The 22454-nt window shown below is 41.8% G+C and overlaps 2 protein-coding genes across 5 annotated transcripts in view; both read left to right on the top strand.

The window, feature by feature from the left end:
* The first annotated feature begins 1553 nt into the window (after positions 1–1553).
* Positions 1554–22454, top strand: part of CCBL2 (cysteine conjugate-beta lyase 2) — a 63470-nt gene continuing 42569 nt past the window's right edge. The window contains exons 1-3 of one of the 3 annotated variants that reach the window (XM_011982074.1): positions 1647–1694; positions 1823–1996; positions 5170–5269. In XM_011982074.1, the coding sequence (XP_011837464.1) occupies positions 5171–5269 (99 nt within the window). In that variant the 5' untranslated portion in view covers positions 1647–1694; positions 1823–1996; position 5170. Of the gene's footprint in view, positions 1997–5169; positions 5270–22454 lie in introns of all 3 variants that reach the window. The other 2 variants (XM_011982073.1, XM_011982075.1) reach the window with 2 other exon arrangements.
* RBMXL1 (RNA binding motif protein, X-linked-like 1) lies at positions 1623–15284 on the top strand. Of its 2 annotated transcripts, XM_011982077.1 has the most exons (3): positions 1623–1996; positions 5170–5269; positions 10663–15284. In XM_011982077.1, the coding sequence occupies exon 3, from the start codon at positions 10906–10908 to the stop codon at positions 12079–12081; it is 1176 nt and encodes a 391-aa protein (XP_011837467.1). In that variant the 5' UTR covers positions 1623–1996; positions 5170–5269; positions 10663–10905; the 3' UTR covers positions 12082–15284. The 2 variants fall into 2 exon arrangements, with proteins under 2 accessions (XP_011837467.1, XP_011837468.1); XM_011982078.1 differs by lacking the exon at positions 5170–5269.

Genomic DNA, 22454 nt, shown 5'->3' on the forward strand with positions numbered 1-22454 from the left:
TATCTAGCTAACTCTGTATCTAGCTAACTAGCACTCTGTGACTCTGTGTCTAGCTCAAGGATTGTAAACGCACCAATCAGCACTCTGTCAAAACGGACCAATCAGCTCTCTGTAGAGTGGACCAATCAGCTCTTTTTAAAATGGACCAATCAGCAGGATGTGGGTGGGGCCAGATAAGCAATAAAAGCAGGCTGCCGGGCCACCAGTGGCAACCCAGGTCCACTTCCACACTGTGGAAGCTTTGTTCTTTTGCTCTTTGCAATAAGCCTTGCTGCTGCTCACTCTGTGAGTCCATGCTGCCTTTGTGAGCTATAACACTCACCAGCAAAGGTCTGCAGCTTCACTCCTGACAGGGAGACCACAATCCACCAGAAGGAAAAAGCTCCAGACACATCTGAACCTCTGAAGGAACAAACTCCAGACACACCATCTTTAAAAACTGTAACACTCACCCTGAGGGTCTGCGGCTTCATTCTTGAAGTCGGTGAGACCAAGAACCCACCAAGTTCGGACACAGTACCAGGTCATTCTGTGATCATAATGAAGTGAGACAACAAACAAGATCACACTATTTTTGCCTAACCAGATTTTTAAAAAGGTCACTGTGGAAACTACAAAAATATCAAACTATCCTCCTCCCCCAGCTAATATGATTGTTGCTTCTTTACTGATTACAGCTTTAGCCTTGCACTTTTCCTCCCTCCTAAAGGTAAGATGTAGTATGATCCCCAATGGCAGCGGACCCCACAGCCAATGCGCACTGAGACACTCCACAGCCAATCCCAAGCCACATCAGGCTCGCCCCTGCCTGTACACAATAATTTCTCTATGCACCTAATCGTCTTCTGAAACTCCCTGTACCTAGCTGAAGAGTATATTCCTTTAAGCAATGATTACTTTTGTTCCCTCCTTTAGAACTGAAAAACAATGCTAACGCCTCTCCCACTCCCTCTAGCCTCTCATCCTCTTAAAATAGAAGAGGAAAAAAATCCAAACATAAAACTCAATTTTTAACAAAAACTCTCCTTTCGCTGACACTGCCCTCCCCAAATAAGTCACCAGTGGGTTCCTTCCTTGTTTTCCTAGAGACTTTTCTTTTTTGTATTTTAGTGTCATTTTTTGTCCTCCTTCAGTCTGACATGTCCCTTTCATTCTTAGTTTGCTGATCAAACTCATATTAAGGAAAATAAGTTCCTTTCCGCTTTTTAACCCCTCACCCCCATCTCAAATGACAGATGCATCTAGGAATCCCTTTTCACACTCACTCTGGCATTGCCCTCTCTCAGGAACCTTCCAAAGTTATTCTAACCCGACCCCTCCACTTGTACAAGCCCATTGGCCTCATAGCTTGCCCATCTTTGCAAACCAGTACTCCTCCTATAACCTGCCCCAACCCGATCAATCCCATATATCCGATTCGAGCCCTGGGCCCAAATTCCATACCCATATCCAAGTCCCGGCCCAGCTAACTCCAGTCCCGCACCTATGCTTGCCTGAACCAGCACGTGATCCCGGCCGACTCCACAGCCAATGAGTTCCCCGAGTCCACACCCATAGCCAATCCCCGGCCACGTCCAGGCCCGCCTCCATCTTGTCCCCTTCCTCACTCAAGCCCAACCCGCGGCCCCCACCCCTTCCCTCCTCCATTTCCATCCGGTCCGCGATCGCGGCGGACCCTACAGTCAACGCGCGCCGTGAGTCACACTCCACAGCCAATCCCTGGCCACATCCGGGCTCGCCCCCGGCCCGCCCCATTGTTCCCACAAGCCCGGAACCCACCAAATCCCGCCCCTCCCCTCCCAAAAAAACACCCCTTATCCAGTCTTTTCCAGCCTAGAGATCACAGCGTAGCCCTCAGCCAAAGCGCGCACTGAGTGCAAACCCCAGAGTCAGTCCGTGTCCCGGCTCCGCCCCCCGCGTCCGAATCCCGCCCAGCCAGGCCCTCAAGCCCAGGCGGGTCTCGAGCCTGGAGAGGCGAGGTTCCCGCACCAGATAGGTGAGTGGGGCGGGCGCGCGGCGCGGCTCGGCGCGGCGCTTTCGTGCGGACTGACGAGGGCCTTTCCGGCCTGCGGGGCGAGGGGACGGAGGCCGGGCTGCTCTTGCCTGAGTCACGCGGGAGCCGCCTGCTGAGGCGGCTGCAGGGAGTCGGCCCTGGATTAACAGTTTGAGGGGAAGGCGCCGAGGTGACTGGTCTCCAAGAGGGATCCCCTAGACCCGGTCACCGTCTTGGCGCTTTTACTCTTGATTTCGCTGTTTGGCCTTTTAGAAGGTAGTCTGAGAAGAGTGACTTTGGGACTCTTAATTTAAAAATCCAAAAGACGCTGACGCCTATAATCCCATCACTTTAGGAGGCCGAGGCGGTCGGATCATGACGTCAGGAGATCAGTTAGCCATCCTGGCTAACACGGTGAAACACCGTCTCTGCTAAAAATACAAAAAATTAGCTGGGCGTCGTGGCGGGCGCCTATAGTCCCAGCTACTCGGGAGGCTGAGGCAGGAGAATGGCGTGAGCCCGTGGGCGGAGCTTGCAGTGAGCCGAGATTGCGCCACTGCACTCCAGTCTGGGCGACAGAGCGAGACTCCGTCTCAAAAAAAAAAAAAAAATCCAAAAGGAGGATACCAAGGCTGTTACGTTGCCTTATAAATGAAGCTTAGCAGAATCCAACATCTGTAGTTAAAAGAGAAAAGTAGTCAAGTCTGTTGCTTTTGGAGTCAAGTGGCGCAGAAATGGCCTTCCTTCTCTTCTCCCACGCGTGGCTCCTTAGCGGCCACCTGAGGAGGACTGGGGCTGCAGGTCAGCCCTTAGCAAGTCTGACCTCGGGAGCTAAAACCGAATTCCTGGTATCACCCAGGCAGCCACACTGCTTTCCCTCTGGAGAAGTTTATAGTTACACGAATCCCATTTTCGTAGAACAGGTTTTCAGCAGTTTCAGGCTGGTGTCTCCTTAAATCATGTGCTGCCCAACTTTGGCCAATTCTTTCCGCTGTTGTTCTAAAGACGTAGCTTTGAAGCCCATCCTTCCACAGTACTCCCCCGTCCAGGACTTTGTTCGCCGCCTAGATTCCCTGTGTTGTATCAGTGAACCTTATAAACATTTTAGAAGCAAACTAACAAGGTAGAGTATGAAAGGAAAATCAGTTTTCCAGTGGTCGGACTCTTGTAACAGTGTGGGCGGCGCATTATTAGCTGTAGCCCTTTTTGCCTCATGTTAATCTTGCTTGAACTTGCAGTTAACCCAGATGTTCTGGGCTTTGTCAAATTAAATCTCTTCCTACCTCTCCTCCTCATGTGTAAAGTATAAATTGATCATTTGGATTTAAGTCTGGAGCTTTAAGCTTCATAAGATTTATTTTGACTGCCTTGTCTGCCTTTTAGCCTTATATTCGGCCCTCAAAAATTCACCAGCTCTCTCAGCTTCAGGCCACCCCCAAATCTGCCAAGCATGCCTTCTGAATCTTCATTTTAAACAGTCTAACCCATTGATAATAATTCAACAGTTTCATTTCTATAGATCGTGCGTTTTGGAATGTGGACTTTATGCATAATATGCTATAATTAGATCACATAGATCATCCTGATTCATAAGTTGCCAGGTTTTCTTCACAGAAGTTGTTTTTAGGGAGAAAAATACAATGAAAATATTGTTTAGAATTAAGAGCCATATACCTTTTTATTTTCTTCTATCTTTTCGGTGACATCTAAATTTAATGTATTTATCTCATTGGTGAATATATATATGCAGTGTTGATTGCATTAGAAAATGCTGCTCAAAATGTGTTTACTTATTAAAATACCTGGTACCTAGAGAGTATGGCTCACCCAGTCTGGGGTGAAATCTCCCAGAAGCTGCACTCCAAGCTCACTTGCTTTTATTATTAGCACATTACCTCCATCATGCGGTGTACTTCCTGGCAACTGACCCAGCTCTTCCTTTCTCTTCCATTGTCCAAAGTTTCAACTGTTCTCTTTTGGGACAGTTGTGCCATAATCAGCAAATTCCATTGTATCTTTATGTCTTTAGAGGGTTCCCTCTACCTGCTTGCTTTAACTCAAACCTTATTAATTTATTCATCTATTGTGAAAAAATGGAGAAACTGAGGCCCAGCAGGAGTCCATAACTTGACTACAGATAGAAACTTCTTAAGATTGAATTTGACTTTAATCTCTTAATGTGGTGAATCACATTAATACGTGTCTTATATAAACCCAATCCCCCTTGGTCATGATGTATTATTCTTCTTGTATACTACTGGGTTTGATTTGTTAGCATTTTATGTAGAAGTTCTATTTAGTTTCCATAGATTAGGTCTCTTTTCTCTAAGGTTTGATAACTGTTAGACGAAATGCCATCCACTGATATAGCAGCCTTATACTTAAGAGGCTTAAGAGAACAACATTCTCAGAGTAAAACCTTATGAGAAATATCTATTTGCCTGAATGTTTTTAGAAAACTGGGTTTTCTTTCCACTTCCAAGTAGCAGTATTATTATAATAGAGTTTCATTGCCTTAATCTTCCTCCATTTACCCATGATGGATATCAATTTTCTTACAGGTAGAGAAGCAATTCAGAATGCATGCCTATCATGCCACTGGAATCCACTAAAATGGCTTGCGGGAATTGTTGGAGGAAGTACCTTCAGAATAACCTAAGATTCACTCATATAGTCTTTCTATTTATCAAGGACCTACTATCATTCATCTTTTCAAATAACTTTTTAAATAATTGTTCCTAACAACTTTAATTTACTGTTACAAATTGTGCTTTTACTAGTGACTGTTATCCAGAGGATTCTGAAATTTGGGTCGTTCCTAGGTTGAAATACTCTGGATTTTATGGCTGCTAGAAATGGAACTTTCACTTACTGAAATTTAATGCTCTTGACTAAATTAAAGCCTTGGTTTCTGAATTAAGAATATTCTTACAGCTCTCTAGTTTGAAATGATGTGAATATAAATTTGTATAAGGAAGAATACATTTATTAGAATGCTTCCAGTGATGAGAGATTATATCATAGAAAGAAAACTTGAAAGAAAGTAAGCTCACTTATCAAAAATGTTTGCTTGGATTTTACGTAAGCTTATGATATACCAGCTGGCTGTAAGTGTCTGATAATGATGTACCCATCATATATTTATTCCTCTTCTCAACTTTTCTTTTATTTAATAGCATGTTTTTGGCCCAGAGGAGCCTCTGCTTTCCTAGTGGTAGAGCAAAATTCCTGAAGACAATTTCTTCTTCCAAAATCCTCGGATTCTCTGCTTCTGCTGTAGGTATTGCTTACTTACAGATAAATTATTGTACATATTCTGCACTGTCCAAAAATGTAATTCTTTATGTAATTCTTCAGATGCTTTTTTACAAATATTTTATTGAAATGAACATTTCTATTATATATGATGAAGGTGTCTCTTGTCGTTGACTAGAATTAACATTCACTGAGCAACCGCTTGCCTGTCTGTGGATCAGGCAATGTGCTGGTCATTATATATTCATTACCTCATTTTGTCTTCACAAAACTGTTCAAGTTATGAATGTAAGTCCAGTGGCATGGGAAGAAAGTAGGAGAGGATATCTCAGGAGGACTGCTCAGGGATGGAAAAAGGTTTAAAAACCATAACCACCAAATACAATGCGTACATCTGCTTTAGGAACTTTATTCAGTCAACCAAAATGCATTTTTTAAAGACAATCAGAGAGATAAGAATGTGGACTGGGTATTAGATGATAACAAGAAATTATTGTTGGTGAGGTGTGGTAATGAAATTGCAGTTACATAAGCGGCAGTACTTTTGAGATATATGCCAAGTATGTAGGAGTGTAATGACTTAAGGTCTAAGATTTGCTTTAAAGTTACTCAGCAATTAAAGAAAAAAAAAAGGAGGCAAAATCTTGAGAATTACTGAATCTGGGTAGTGTGCATATGAGTGTTTTATATTAGGTTAAAATATATGAAATTGCTACTTTTGTATGAAAATTCCATTTTTGGCATATGAAGTGCCATTTTTGTCATACATGGTTGAATATTGGCAATTTTGTGTTCAACCTAATTCTAATCTCTCAGCTGGTTTAAAATTTTCTCAGTGGTTCAAAATTTTCATAAAAAGCATCATCAGTGTCTTCTATATGTAAATCCTATGAATTCTACCTCATAACTGTTTTGAATTTTCTCCTCTTTAATGCCACCGTGACCACCTTTTTCAGGCCCTCTCCCAACATAGAAGTTGGTTGAAGCCAAGGAAGTGGGTGTGCTTCGCCAAGGTGGTCATATGAAAGCGTGGCACTAAAAGGGCATTTGTGTGCAGAATCCTCATTTGTGGAACTTTTATTAGACTACGTATGTCAGGGCCCACCATTATGCATTCTGATTCTACATATCTGAAATGTATTTTGAAAAATCTTTCCGGGTGATTCTGATGTATGTCCCAGGCAAGAACCACTAACAATGCATTATTCAAACTTGTGGACTATTTGGGATAGCACTAAATCCTCTCCATGCCTAGCAGTGGAATGGTTGGGTTGTGTGGTAGCTTTATGTTTAATTAAGTAACTGCCAAAGTGTTTGTATCATTTTAACTACACTGAAAAACTGTCTATAGTTCATCAGAGGCTTTGCATTTAAAATAATCGCACAGGGATAAAGATATAAATATTCTTCCTATTGCTGGGCAAATGAAAAACACTGGCCAGTGTTACAAAAGCAACAGTGATAAGTTTAAATTAAGAAAGTTGTCAGAACCAGCCAGGTAAGTTACTGTGAACCTACTTAGAATATTTGTTTCATCCACATCATCCTTAATGTCATTGAAAACCTACCGGGAAGGTTACCTCCAAGTGAGGGAATAGAATGGAGGATAGACTGTACTTTCCTGTATTACTTGCTTTTTTACAAAAACATTTTACGTATTCTCTAATTTTAAAGACTGTTTTGAATACTAAAGGAAAAATGTAGGTGAGGCACGGTGGCTCACACCTGCAGTCCCAGCACTTTGGGAGGCTGAGGCCAGTGGATCGCTTGAGACAAGGAGTTCAAGACCAGCCTGGGCAACATGGCAAAACCCCATCTCTATTAAACATACAAAACATTAGCTGGGCACACTCCTGTAGTCCCAGCTACTTGTGAGGCTGAGGTGGGGGAATCACCTGAGCCCAGGAAGTTGAGGCTGCAGTGAGCTATGTTTGCACCACTGCTCTCCAGTCTAGGTGATAGGAGTGATATGCTGTCTCAAAAAAAAAAAAAAGAAAGAAAGAAAAGAAAAACATGTACTGCTATACAACAAGAAGAGAAAAAAAAAAGAGAGAGAAACTCAGAATGAAAATCTTTTTTGGTCCTGTCTTTTAGCACCTAGATCTTAAAGAGTTAGAAATTGGAAGGTAATTTTATATTATCCTCTAGTGCCAGAGTGCCAGTGAATGTTGATGGATAGATGACTGATAGAAAGAGAAGGAAGGAAAGAAGCAAAGAAGATTTCACAAATGAGTTTTAACAAATGTGTGACATGCGTCCATGCTGAATAGTTTCCCTAGGAAGTCTTATATAAAGAAGAATTTGTGAGGATAAGCAGTTGATAGATTATTAATGAAAGAAGAATAGAAAACTAGATGGAATACAAATTGCAATCTGGGCCAGGTGTGGTTGCTCACGCCTGTAATCCCACCACTTTGGGAGGCCGAGGCTGGCAGATCACTTGCGGTCAGGAGTTTGAGACCAGCCCAGCCAACATGGTGAAACCCCATCTCTACTAAAAATACAAAATTTAGCCGGGTGTGGTAGTGGGCACCTGTAATCCCAGCTAGTAGGGAGGCTGAGGCAGGAGTATCACTTGAACCCAGGAAGCAGAGGTTGCAGTGAGCTGACAGCGGGCCACTGCACTCCAGCCTGAGTGACAGAGTGAGACTCCGTCTCAAACAAAACAAAAAAAATTGCAATCTGAAGGACTAAACCTGAAATGAAGGTTAGTCTAACAAAGGGTGACATGTGATAGAGGGGGTGTCAAGAGAGTATGTGGGAACTCCCTGTACTTTCTGTTCAATTTTGCCACGAACCTAAAATTGCACTGAAAAATAGCCTGTTTTTTTTTTTTTCTTCTTTTTTTGAGACGGAGTCTCGCACTGTCGCCTAGGCTGGAGTGCAGTGGCACAATCTCAGCTCACTGCAACCTCTGCCTCCCGGGTTCACGCCATTCTCCTGCGTCAGCCTCCCGAGTAGCTGGGACTACAGGCACCTGCCACCACACCTGGCCAATTTTTTGTATTTTTAGTAGAGATGGGGTTTCACCGTGTTAGCCATGATGGTCTCGATCTCCTGACTTCATGATCCGCCCGCTTCGGCCTCCCAAAGTACTGGGATTACAGGCGTGAGCCACTGTGCCTGGACCTAAAATGGTCTATTAATTTTTTTTTAAGAGATTCTAAAATTTAAATGTCCACCAGAGAACCACAAAAGCAACACTGGACAAAACCTTTTCCTTAGGTCTGTCCTTCCTTAGAAGTCAACCCTCTCTCTCTCTCTCTCTCTCTCTCTTTTTTTTTTTCTCATACAGAGTCTTCCTCTTGCTGCCCAGGCTTGAGTATAATGGCACAATCTCAGCTCACTGCAGCCTCTGCCTCTCAGGTTCAAGCGATTCTCCTGCCTCAGCCTCCTGAGTAGCTGGGACTATAGGTGCCCACCACCACTCCCAGCCAATTTTTGTATTTTTTGTAGAGACGGGGTTTTGCCATGTTGGCCAGGCTGGTCTCAAACTCCTGGGCTCAAGCGATCCACCCTCCTCAACCTCCCAAAGTGCTGAGATTACAGGCATGAGTCACTGCGTCCACCCCAACCCTCTCTTTTGACGTGAAAGTATTACCTTTTGTACATTTAGTCCATACCCAACGTTTCTTTGCCTCCTTTAGTGCAAAGTTACTCATCCTACTTGTATCTAAGAGAATCTTTTCTACTTTCTGAGTGGGCACTAGTTTTGGAGTGTATATATTGTATGCCATGAACTATATTTTTCCGCTTATGGCTTTGCCTCATTTAATTACCATAGCACTTACATGGGGCAGGTATTCATTTTCCTGCTTAGCAAATAAGGAAACTGAATTTCAGAGACATCAGGTAAACTGCCTATTTCACACACTAGGAGTTTTGATGTTTACTTTTGAACTAAGATCTATCTGGCTTGAAAGCTCTTTGCATTAAACAACCTTGAACAACATACTTAGAACATAGGTATATTTTTAGCATCAGAACATGGCGTGTGTGAGGGACTGAGCACAGACTTGCCCAGATTCAGACTTACCAATCTTCCTGTTTCGTGTGCCCAGCAGAAACAACCTGTTTCTCAGCCTCAAACCCAAACTTCCAGTTGCCCTGATTGGTTCAGCCTGACTCTGTCCAACTCTGATTTAATTATAGCTATCATTGGGGGGACTGAGATTACACAGTATAGGCAAGCCAAAGGGCCCCAGGCCTATTGATACGGGTGAGGACAATACTCACACACTCCCTTCACTTACTCACTCTTCCAAGGTCTTGACTTAAACCCAGTTTTTTTTGAGAGAATAAATCAGACTTTTTGTTCTCTGCTTGGCCTGACTCCATTTCTGGCATTCCAGCCATGTGTTTACCTATGTTATCAGCTCTCGGGTTTAGAGAAAGCCTTGTTTCCAATAAGCTTGTTTCTCTGAAGTAATTGTTAAAAGATAATTTTTGGAAAAAGGTTAAATCATGACTCATACAAATATAAAAATGAGCATATGCCAAAGATTTTTATTTTACTCATGTGATATGAGGTAACCAGACAGAAGTTATAACCAGTACAGAGGGAAAGTCAAAAAGCACAAATTTATATGTAGTAAAGGAATTGGATTGCAAATGAAGGCAAAACTGTTTTTTCCACAGGGTGGAGGGAAGGTAATCAAACTGCTAGAACCAGAGTTTGCATGCCTATCACTTAGCTTCAATTTACAAAAGCGCAAAATAACTCAAAGGCAAATTCTAGCCCCGCAAATATCAGCTCTAAAGCTGTGCTGTGGCCAGTGCATAGTTTTCTATTGAAGTACAATTTTTCCCCAAATATATTATCTCTCAGAGGGAGTCCAAATCGTTTCCCTTTCACTCAGCAGATCTGTTCAGTCAACAGATGTTAAAATAGTTACAGCATATCAGGCACAAATAATTCTTTAAAAAATAAAGTAACAAAATATATGTTGTTTCAAAGTTCCAATTAAGACCAGCCATGGTAGCTTACCCTTATAATTCCAACACTTTGGGAGGCCGAAGCAGGCGGATCACTTGGGCTAGGAGTTCGATACCAGCATGGCCAACATGGTGAAACCCTCTCTACTAAAAATACAAAAATTAGCCAGGTGTGGTGGCGCATGCCTGTAATCCAAGCTACTCAGGTGGCTGAGGCACAAGAATCACTTGAGCCTGGGAGGCAGAGGTTGCAGTGAGCCAAGATTGCACCACTGCACTCCAGCCTGGGCGACTGTGTGGGACTCTGTCTACAAAAACAAACAAACAAACAAAAAAAGCTACAACAAAAGGGTTCCTGTTAATTATACACACTTTTGAGCTTAATATAATTGCATTTTTTCTTTATGTATCTTTAAGCATCTTTCCCTGCTTTACATTTCCACTTCTGAGTTTTACTTTCATTTCTTCCACCATTACAGGAATATTCTGTTTTCTTCTGCCATCTAGTGGTAAAAGAAAGTAATTTTCCTGGTTTTTTGAATGGATAGTCATCCCTTAAAAAGCATCCAGATTGTGCAGTAGTGCTAGCGACTTCGCAGTTCAGTCCGCGTACTCGACAGCCGCCACTGGTGCTGAGTTGCTAGGAAGCCCCTGTCAGCGAGCTCCTTGGAGCTTGAACCCATTGTCACCCCTCCGACTCACCGGCAAAAAAAAAAAAAAAAATGGTTGAAGCAGATCGCCCGGGAAAGCTCTTCATTGGTGGGCTTAATACGGAAACAAATGAGAAAGCTCTTGAAACAGTATTTGGCAAATATGGACGAATAGTGGAAGTACTCTTGATAAAAGACCGTGAAACTAACAAATCAAGAGGATTTGCTTTTGTCACCTTTGAAAGCCCAGCAGATGCTAAGGATGCAGCCAGAGACATGAATGGAAAGTCATTAGATGGAAAAGCCATCAAGGTGGAACAAGCCACCAAACCATCATTTGAAAGAGGTAGACATGGACCGCCCCCACCTCCAAGAAGTAGAGGTCCTCCACGAGGTTTTAGAGCTGGAAGAGGAGGAAGTGGAGGAACCAGGGGACCTCCTTCACGAGGAGGACACATGGATGACGGTGGATATTCCATGCATTTTAACATGAGTTCTTCCAGGGGACCACTCCCAGTGAAAAGAGGACCACCACCAAGAAGTGGGGGTCCTTCTCCTAAGAGATCTGCACCTTCAGGACTAGTTCGCAGCAGCAGTGGCATGGGAGGAAGAGCTCCTCTATCACGTGGAAGAGATAGTTACGGAGGTCCACCTCGAAGGGAACCGCTCCCCTCTCGTAGAGATGTTTATTTGTACCCAAGAGATGATGGGTATTCCACTAAAGACAGCTATTCAAGCAGAGATTACCCAAGTTCTCGTGATACAAGAGATTATGCACCACCACCACGAGATTATACTTACCGTGATTATGGTCATTCCAGTTCACGTGATGACTATCCATCAAGAGGCTATGGCGATAGAGATGGATATGGTCGTGATCGTGACTATTCAGATCATCCAAGTGGAGGTTCCTACAGAGATTCATATGAGAGTTATGGTAACTCACGTAGTGCCCCACCTACACGAGGGCCCCCGCCATCTTATGGTGGAAGCAGTCGCTATGATGATTATAGCAGCTCACGTGATGGATATAGTGGAAGTCGGGACAATTACTCAAGCAGCCGAAGTGATCTCTACTCAAGTGGTTGTGATCGGGTTGGCAGACAAGAAAGAGGGCTTCCCCCTTCTGTAGAAAGGGGGTACCCTTCTCCACGTGATTCCTACAGCAGTTCAAGCCGGGGAGCACCAAGAGGTGGTGGCCCTGGAGGAAGCCGATCTGATAGAGGGGGAGGCAGAAGCAGATACTAGAAACAAACAAAACTTTGGACCAAAATCCCAGTTCAAAGAAACAGACAAAAAAAAAAAAAAGTGGAAACTATTCTATCATTACTACCCAAGGACTACTAAAAGGGAAAATTGTGTTACCTTTTTTAAATTCCCTGTTAAGTTCCCCTCCCTAAGTTTTATGTTCTTGTGAGGAAAAAGGTAAAACATGTTTAATTTTATTTGACTTTATGACACTGCTTTTCAACAAGCAAATGTTAAATGTGTTAAGCCTTGTTGTACTAGTAACTTTGTAACTTCTAACTTTCCAAGTAAAAGTGTCCCTAAAGACCACTTCCTATCTGGTTTTTCCCAGTAAATGAGGCAAGCAATTTTAAGATCTTCCATAAAACATCTAGCCATCTGAAATGGACAGATGAATTGTTCTGCCTATACAAGCAAGCTAGCTATTAAGAGGGTGGTTGGGGTATGCTACCCATAAGATTTCATGGTGTTTTCCAGCGGAAATCTCAATGTTCTTAGTATGCAAAACCTGAAATCAGATGCCTATGTAAGGAAATTGCTATTCACCCAGTAAACCCAAAAAAAGCAAATGGATAATGCTGGCCATTTTGCCTTTCTGACATTTCCTTGGGAATCTGCAAGAACCTCCCCTTTGCCCTCCCACAATAAAACCATTTAAGTGTGTCTTTAAACAACTGCAGAATACTAAATAAAAAGTTTGGCCAGAACCAACCATGAAGCTGCAAAGGTGCTTGGTCTAACTGTTTCAAATTTTTGCAACTCTAGTGTCTCACTTTTAAAGGAACAGTTTGATTGCAAAGGAGAAAATAGTTAAGTAATGAAGTTATCTCCAACTTCCGAAAGGCTTATGACTTCTAAAAAGTGAATCTATCAGCATTCCACATCAGATTTAAAGCATCAAATGCCTGTGAAACAGCAAAGATGGTTGAGGATTATGCTCATTATGGTTGTGGAGTGCTGCTGATTGATTCACAGTAGATAAAGCTGGCAGTAAGAGAAATCAAATGCTAAGAGTTGTTGAAGCAGAAAGCGGCTGATTGTCAGTAAGTCAGTACAGTTGCATAAGCAGTGCTGTCAGAATTGGTTTGGTGCAGGCAATAGATTTTGCCTTCAGGGGTTCCTGTGGATCTCAGGAAGGCATCAGTGTTGATTAACACTCATAACTAAGGAGTGAGTGGTAGTTACTTAAAACGAGTAATTGACCAAATGGAAAAGGGGAAGTAATTAAGGAAATTGGTAAGTGGAGGAAGTTCTTGTGGTCCTTTACATAGATTTTACAGCTTTGGGTTTCATTTTGTTTAGCTAAAGTCATGGGGACAACTCTTCAATTTAGAGCTTAAAAATGATAGCTCTATCTAGTGAAGTGTCTGTCAGTAAGTGAAACATTTTTTGGTGGTGGCTTATCCAGAAACAGTTTAGTTGTAGAATACAACTTATGAGTGACATCTGGAAAGTAACAACCGTGCTAAGATGGCAAACACACTGGAAACAATTGGGCCACTTGGCTTTCTTTTGCTGTATTGTTTTATAAGCCTACTTTACCTCCCAGTCTTGGAAACAAGTTTTAGTTTATTGCTTTGGACACTAGAGCCAATAGTATAATGTTCTCAAAGGAAACAGACTTGAGTTGTTGGATTGGAGGAACTAATTGAACTTCTAATTTTTTTTTTTTTTGTCGTAACTATGGCACTGTCATGTTTTAACATTTGCAGCTAAGGATAGTAAGTACAACATTTTTAACTTTCATTTGACAGACTACTACTAATCACAGACCACTAGGGTAATGACCAAATTTATGTGGTTGTTGCACTTCCCAACCCTTCCATATTCTTATAATTACTTGGGTTACAGCTTCTGTGAGGACCTTTTGGCCCTTGAGATATCCTAAATATTTAAGATATTTAGATATCCTAAATATAGTATAGGATATAGAGATTATACCAAATATGAATGAATATTGTTCAAAGCAAGGAGTATGTTAAAATGACGAGACACCAGTTTTGATAAATAGTTTACTGACCTAAACTATTAGGTCAGATGTGTGGAAAAAGAATCAGATCTTGATTCTTCTGGGTCTATACTGGTTGTAAAACAATGATATAGAAAATGTTTTCCTTGTTTAACTGGTAGTTGAACATAGAACTTGGGTATTATAGATCACTTCTCACTTTTTGGAATGTTTTCTATTGAAACCTTAACATGGCAAAAAAAAAAAAAAAATCCAAAATCTATGAGATAATTTTGTTAAAGTTGGCTTGCTTGGTTAGATGCTTGGTCCAGAGGGAGAAAAGAGGGCATGATTTCAGAATACTCTGGCAGCTTTTTAAATTCAGCTTTATCAAGTTACAGTAAACTGTATCCGTTTAGAATTACAACTCAATGGTTATTTTGACAGATGTATATGCCATGAAGCCACTGTCACCATTAACATGCATAACACTTCCGTCGCCCCCAAAAGATTCCTCAAGTTCCTTTGCAGTCCATCCCTCACGCTGTTGATTTGTCTTTGTCACCATGTATTAGTTTGCTTCGTGGTGTTGTTTAGTACTTTATATAAATGGGATTGTGTAGCATGTACTTTTTTGTTTATGGTTTCTTTCACACACATAATGACTTTGAAATTCACCAGGTTGCAGTGTATTAGTAGCTTATTCCTTTTATTGCTGAGTAGTATCCCATTATGTGAATATGCCATTATTTGTTTTTCTACTTGCCTGTTGATGGACCTTGGGATTGTTTCCAGTTTGGGGCTACTGTGAATAAAACTGTTAGGAACATTTGTGTACATGCCACTGTGTAGACGTAGGTTTTCCTTTCTCTTGGGTAAATACTTAACAGTAAAATGGTTGGGTTGCATGGCAGATTTATGTTTAATATTTAAGTAACTGCCAAACTGTTTGTTTTCCAAAGGGACTATACCCTTTTATATTCCCACCAGAGTTGTGTAGAGTTCCAGCTGCCCAGCATTCCTGCCAACACTCAGTTTTCAGCCATTCTGATGGGAATCTAGTGGTATCTCATTGTGGTTTTATTTTCATTTCCCCAGGTGACTAATGCTTGTAAGCATCTTTTAAGTACTTTTTGGCCAGTTGTATATCTTCTGTGAAGTTGTTGTCAAATCTTTTGCCCACTTTTAATTGGATGTTTGTCTTATTGAGTTGTAAAATTTGTTTATATATACTGTATTAAAGTCCTTTGTAAGATACATATTTGTAAATACTTTTCTTTCATTCTATGGCTCAGAATCTGGCAACTTTTTAAGAGATATTTGAGCCCACTGAATGATATATAGATTTTATAGTTTTTTCAAGTCAAGCCATAATAATAACTAACATCTTTTGAGTGTTCATCTTGCAGTCCCTCTATGGTCATGAAGGTGGGAGATGTGACTCTATTTAGTCTCAAGTAAAGAAGTGCAAACTGAGATAGTGGGTACAAATGGAGATGAAGCAAAGCCCTGTGATGTTCAAGTTCCTGGTTTCTGTTACCCTTCAGTCTGCCTGGACCTCTGCCTTTCCCATGGTAACATGAGCGTTCTAATGAATTCTCCCTTTTCACCTAAATTGTTTCAGATTGAGTTTCTGTCACGCAACTAAGAGATCTGATTACTATAGCTTTGGAACATCTAAGGCATTTTATGCACTTGTCTCTTCCCCACTGTTCAACCTGAAGCATGTACTCTGCCCTTTAGCAAAAATCACAGCTCCGCCAGGTGTGGTGGCTCATGCCTGCAATCCCAGCACTTTGAGAGGCCAAGGCAAGAGGATTGTGTGAAGCCAGGAGTTTGAGTCCAGCTTGGGCAAAGCAAGACCCTCTCTACAAATGAATGTTTAAAAAAAAAAACAAAACAAGGCTAGGCATGGAGGCTCACACCAGTAATCCCAGCACTTTGAGAGGCCAAGTCAGAAGGATCACTTTAACCCAGGAGTTTGAGACCAGCCCGGGCAACATAGCAATATTCTATCTCTACAAAAAAAAAAAAAAAAAAAAATTAAGAACAAAATTAGCCAGATCGTGGTGTCACATACCTGTAGTCCCAGCTATTGAGGAGGCTGAGGTGGGAGGATGACTTGAACTTGGGCAGTTGAGGGTGCAGTGAGCCATGATTGCACCACTGCACTCTAGCCTGAACAACGGAGCAAGACTGTCTCAAAAAAATTAAAATTAAAATTAACCAGGCATATTGGCACACATATATCATCCTAGCTACTTGGGAGGCTGAGGTGGAGATCACCTTAGCCAGGAGGTTGAGGCTGCAGTAAGCTATGATGGTTGCACTGCACTGCAGCCTGGGTGACAGAGCGAGACCCTGTCTCAAAAAAAGAGACACCACAACTCCACCCGCAGAAGTAATAAAATCTCATGGAAGCATGAGCAGCCAACACAATTATATAGCAGGAAAGAAAAAGCAAAAAAGCTAGGAAGGAATACAACAAAGTTTCTTTTTAAGATCTGTATTTAAACAAAGACACTTAGGAAGTGGTACAAGTGCTAAGGAATGAATTAATAATAAATGTCATCAGTGTGATGGTTGGAACATCAAAAGATATATAAGATATATATTATACATACATGTGTATATTATATACATATGTACATATATGTGTATGTATTATATATATACATATCTATATATAATACAGTTATGCTTCACTTAAAAACTGGGATACATTCTGTGATCATAGAGTGCACTTACACAAACCTAGATGGTATATAGCCTGCTACACACCTAGGCTATATGGCATAAAGGATTGCTCTTTGGCTACAAATCTATACAGCATGTTACTGTACTTAATATTATAGGCAACTGTAACATCATGGTATTTGCATATCTAAACATAGAAAAGGTACAGAAAAATGCAGTGAGATAAGAAAATGGTACATCTGTGTAGAGCACTTTCCATGAATAGAGCTTGCAGGAATGGAAGTTGCTCTGGGTGAGTCAGTGAGTGAGTAGAGAGTGAATGTGAAGGCCTAGGACATTACTGTACACTACTGTAGACGTTATGAACACTGTGTACTTATGCTATACGAAATTTATTAAAACTTTTTTTTGCCGAGTGCAGTGGCTCATGCCTATAATGCCAGCACTTTGGGAGGCCGAGGCAGGTGGATCACCTGAGGTCAGGAGTTAAAAACCAGCCTGGCCAACATGGTGAAACCTCATCTCCACTAAAAGTAGAAAAATTAGGAAGGGCACGGTGGCTCACGTCTATAATCTAGCACTTTGGGAGGCCAAGTAGGGTGGATCACCTGAGGTCAGGAGTTTGAGAACAGCCTGGCCAACATGGTGAAACCCCATCTCTATTAAAAATACAAAAATTAGCCAGGCCTAGTGGCAGTTGCCTGTAATCCCAGCTACTCAGGAGGCTGAGATAGGAGAATCACTTGAACCCGGGAGATGGAGGTTGCAGTGAGCCGAGATTGCGCCATTGCATTCCAACCTGGGTAACAAGAGTGAAACTTCGTCTCAAAAAAATAAAAAATAAATTTTTTAAATACAAAAATTTGCTGAGCGTGGTGGCACACACCTGTAGTCCCAGCTATTCAGGAAGCTGAGGCAGGAGAATCACTTGAACCCGGGAGGCAGAGGTTTAGTGAGCCAAGATCGCACCACTGCTCTCTAGCCTGGGCAACGGAGTGAGACTCCGTCTCAAAAAAAACAAAACAAAACGAAAAATCTTTTTTCTTCAATAATAAATAGAAGACAAATTCACCTACTGTAACTTTTTTACCTTATAAACTTTTTAAATGTTTAATTTTTGGCTCATAATAACACACAAACTATATAAAATATTTTATATCCTTATTCTATAAACTTTTTTCTATTTTTAGAAATTTTATTTCATTTTTTCACTTTTTTTGTGTTAAAAACTAAGACACATATGTTAGCCTAGTCCTACCCAGAACTGGATCATCAATATCGCTGTGTTCTACCTCCACGTCTTGTCCCAGTGGAAGGTCTTCAGGGGCAATAACATGTATGTAGCTGTCATTGCTATGATAACAATGTCTTCTTTTAGAATATCCTGAAGGACCTGCCTGAGGCTGTTTTACAGTCAACGTTTTTTTTTTTTTTTAGTAAGGGTACACTCTAAAATAATAATAAAAGGTATGGTATAGTAAATACATAAGCCAGTAACATAGTTGCTTGTTATCAGTATCGAGTACTATGTACTGTATGTAATTTTATGTTCTAGACTTTTATATGACTGGCACTGCAATAGGTTTGTTTATACCAGCATCATCACAAACACATGACTAATGCATCGTGCCACAATGTTACAATGGCTCCACTAGGCAAGTAGGAATTTGTTTTGTTTTGTTTTGTTTGAGAGGGAGTCAGGCTCTGTTACTCAGACTGAGGTGCAGTGGTGTGATCTCGGCTCACTGCAATCTCCGCCTCCCGGGTGCAATTCTCCTGCCTCAGCCTCCAGAGTAGCTGGGACTACAGGCGCATGCCACTGTGCCCAGCTAATTTTTGTATTTTTACCATATTGGCCAGGCTGGTCTCGAACTCCTGACCTTGTGATCCACCCGCCTCAGCCTCCCAAAGTACTGGGATTATAGGCATGAGCCACTGCACCCGGCTGCAAGCAGGAATTTTTATCTCCATATAGTCGTTTGTTTGTTTGTTTGTTTTTGAGATGGAGTCTCGCTCTGTCACCCAGGCTGGAGTGCAGTGGCATGATCCCAGCTCACTGCAACCTCTGCCTCCTGGGTTCAAGCGATTCTCCTGCCACAGCCTCCTGAGTAGCTGGGACTACAGGCACTTGCCACCACGCTTAGTTAATATTTGCATTTTTCATAGAGACGGGGTTTTACCATGTTCGCTGGGATGGTCTCAAACTCCTGATCTCAGGTGGTCCGCCCACCCCGGCCTCCCAAAGTACTGAGACTACAGGCATGAGCCACCATGCTCAGCCTGCTTCGTATAGTCTTATGGGACTACCATCATATATGCGATCTGTCATTGACTAAACGTGTTGAGGCAGCACATCACATGGCTCTGTTGTATATATAATGTAAAGCTTCAATAAATGTACATCAAAAGTGAATGTGTTTAGTTTGATAGAACCAGATGACTATAACATTGAGGATATTATCTTTCTTGTGATAATTAGTAGTTTTGTTACAATAGAGTACTCACCTTCCACATCAAACTTTAAAATGAGGGGGAAAAGAGCAGAGACCATATTATTAAAATGCACAGTAGAAACACCAAAATGCAGGGCTGCGTGCTGTGGCTCATTCCTGTAATATCAGCACTTTGGGAGGCCGAGGTGGGCAGATCATGAAGTCAGGAGATCGAGACCATCCTGGCTAATGTGGTAAAACTCCATCTATACTAAAAATATGAAAAATTAGCCGGGCATGGTGGCACATGCCAGTAGTCCTGTGTCCGGAATTTATTCCTTCCTGTGGGTTCTTGGTCTCGCTTACTTCAAGAATGCAGCTGTGGACCCTCACAGTGAGTGTTACAGCTCTTAAAGATGGTGTGTCCGGAGTTTGTTCCTTCAGATATGTCCAGAGTTTCTTCCTTCCAGTGGGTTGGTAGTCTCGGTGACTTCAAGAAGGAAGCGGCAGACCCTTGCAGTGAGTGTTACAGCTCTTAAAGGTGGTGCGAACCCAGAGAGTGAGCAGCAGCAAGATTTATTATGAAGAGTGAAATAAGAAAGCTTCCACAGCATGGAAGGGGACCCAGGTGGGTTGCCTCTGCTGGCTGGGGTGGCAGCTTTTATTCCCTTATTTGGCCCCACCCACATCCTGCTGATTGGTCCATTTTACAGAGTGCTGATAGGTCCATTTTACAAAACGCTGATTGATGCGTTTACAATACTTTAGCTAGACACAGAGTGCTGATTTGGTGCATTTACAATCCTTTAGCAAGACCCAGAGCACTGATTGGTGCGTTTTTACAGAGTGCTGATTGGTGCATTTACAATCCTTTAGCTAGACGCAGAGTGCCAATTGGTGCATTTATAATCCTCTAGCTAGACAGAAAAGTTATCCAAGTCCCCACTCAACCCAGGAAGTCCACCTGACTTCACCTCTCAATCCCAGCTACCCAGGAGACTGAGGCAGGGGAATCACTTGAACCCAAGAGGCAAAGGTTGTAATGAGTTGAGATCGTGCCACTGCACTACAGCCTGGCCAACAGCGAGACTCTGTTTCAAAAAAAAAACACCAAAATGCATTGCAAGACAACAAGACACTGGAAATAACAAATGCCCAGCAATAGGGGAATGAATGAGTAAAATATGGTACAAAAACAATCAAAAATATACATTGTAATTAAAAGTGAAATTTTTATGACTCAGAAAATTCATAAAATACTTAAGATACAGTACTTTGTTAAGAGACAATTTAAAATATTTTTTAAATGACACATGATTGCAACTACAAATCCCTACTTCATAGATCAAAAAGACAGTAACAGTTTGGGCCCCCCAGCATCCAGGCCCCCCATGAAAGGGGTGCTCACTTCTGCTCTTCCTGGTCCTGAAGTGTGATATCCATCTGCTTCCCAAGCCTGCTTCTCTGTTTTCTCCTTTCCCCTCTCCAACCATGAGCTTTGCGTTTTCTATGTCTGGCCTTTTCTTGCACTTATTATTACTGTTACTAATATTAAACTTTTTGGCTGTAACCTTGGCTTCTCTGGATGAAGACTTGTTTCACAGCCCATACTACGCAGATATCCACAGCCTCAACTCCCCCAGTTCAGGCCATCATTTAGGAAGACTTTTTCTGTACCTGTCCCATCTCACCTGCCTCAGATCTTATGAGAAGAGTCCTAAAAATATATACAATTGAAACTTTGATGTACTAGGGTCTTAAGATCATGGGTTCAACATATACTATTAGTGTTTTTCATCTGTCCAAACTAAAGACTTAATCTTTTCCTTACCTTTGTCAAGATTGCCACCTGGTGGTGAATTTCTAGAACTTCATTGTTTTAGCTTCAAGTTAGCAAAAGTAAGGTTAAAAGATGCTACCTTTGATTTCACTAGCAGTTTTGCGTTAATAACATGAAGTATAGACCTTTAATCGCCCTGGTAGCCAAAGTCATATAACAGGGTTAGCGGATCCAGAAGTTATACAAGCCTTATAGACATTCCCTTACTTGCGTGGGACTCATGCCCTGATTTCCCCATAGGATTCCAGGTTTATTTTAATTACCTGATACTGGATCTGCTCTGAAAAGTAGTTCTTACTTAGACAGTGAGCGTTTGCATCTGCTGCTGAATCTTGGTGACTCCAAACGTTGTATAGTGTCTTGTAAACTTTCACCAGTGTGTTAGTTCCCTCAGGTTGCCTTAACAAAGTACTACAAACTAGGTGGCTTATTAAATAACAGCAGTTTATTCCCTCAGTGTTCAGGAGACTAAAAGTCTCAGATAAGTATCAGCAGGTCCGGTTCCTTCTGAGGGCTGTGAATAAGACTGTTCTATACCCCTCAACCCCACTATCATCGGGTGATTGCCTGGAAATCTCTGCCTTCCTTGGCTGGCAGGAGCATTACCTTAGTCTGTGCCTTCATCGTCACACAGAGTCTATGTCTATGTCCAGATGTCACCTTTTTGTAAGACCACCAGTCATACTGGATTAGGGTTCACGCTAATGACCTCATCTTAACTAATTACATCTGCAGTAACCCTATATCCACATAAGATTACATCCAGAGGAATTGGGAGTTAGGACTTCAACATATGAAACTAAGGGGGGACATGGTGCAACCCATAACAACCATGTATCTCATTATACCGCCAGACTTCATTTCTGCCATGTTGTTTTTCACAATTATTTGCTGCTCTTCCCTGCTGGAAAGTTACATTTCCTTGCCGCACTGATGTGAAGCTTAGCCGTGAAATTGCTCTACCCAATAAAATATGAAAAGAAGCGATGTGTGCACATCCCAACAGAATCTTTTAAGAGCCTCTTCCTTCTGCCATGAAACAGGCAGTGTTCCAGGTGGAGGCTGTTTCATCAGCCTATGTCTCAGAATGACAGTGACACAGACCAGGGCAGCAGCTGAACCTCAGTGGATATGTAGTATAAGCAAGAAAACCTTTATGATTTTAGGCCACCAAGACTTTGGGGTCATTTATCACTGAAACATAAATTAACTTTAGCTGACTGACACAGCTAACTGACACTATAACTTCACCCTGTAATGTGAGTGAGGTTTTTTAAAAAAATTCATTCATCAGATAATTATTAAAAACTTGCTATGTGCTAGGCATATAACTATATGTTGGCCACTGTGATGGTGTCGCCTTGGCTATGCCATGGTACCCAGATATTTGCCAAACATCAGTCTAGGTATTGCTGTGAAGGGGTATTTTAGATGAGATTAACGTTTAAATCAGTAG

The sequence above is a fragment of the Mandrillus leucophaeus genome, unplaced genomic scaffold, assembly GCF_000951045.1.
Source record: "Mandrillus leucophaeus isolate KB7577 unplaced genomic scaffold, Mleu.le_1.0 Scaffold235, whole genome shotgun sequence".
Taxonomy (NCBI): Eukaryota; Metazoa; Chordata; class Mammalia; order Primates; family Cercopithecidae; genus Mandrillus; species Mandrillus leucophaeus.

Coding starts and splice junctions, on each gene's coding strand:
- RBMXL1 (XM_011982077.1), top strand. CDS start 10,906: ATGGTTGAAGCAGATCGCCCGGGAAAGCTCTTCATTGGTGGGCTTAAT.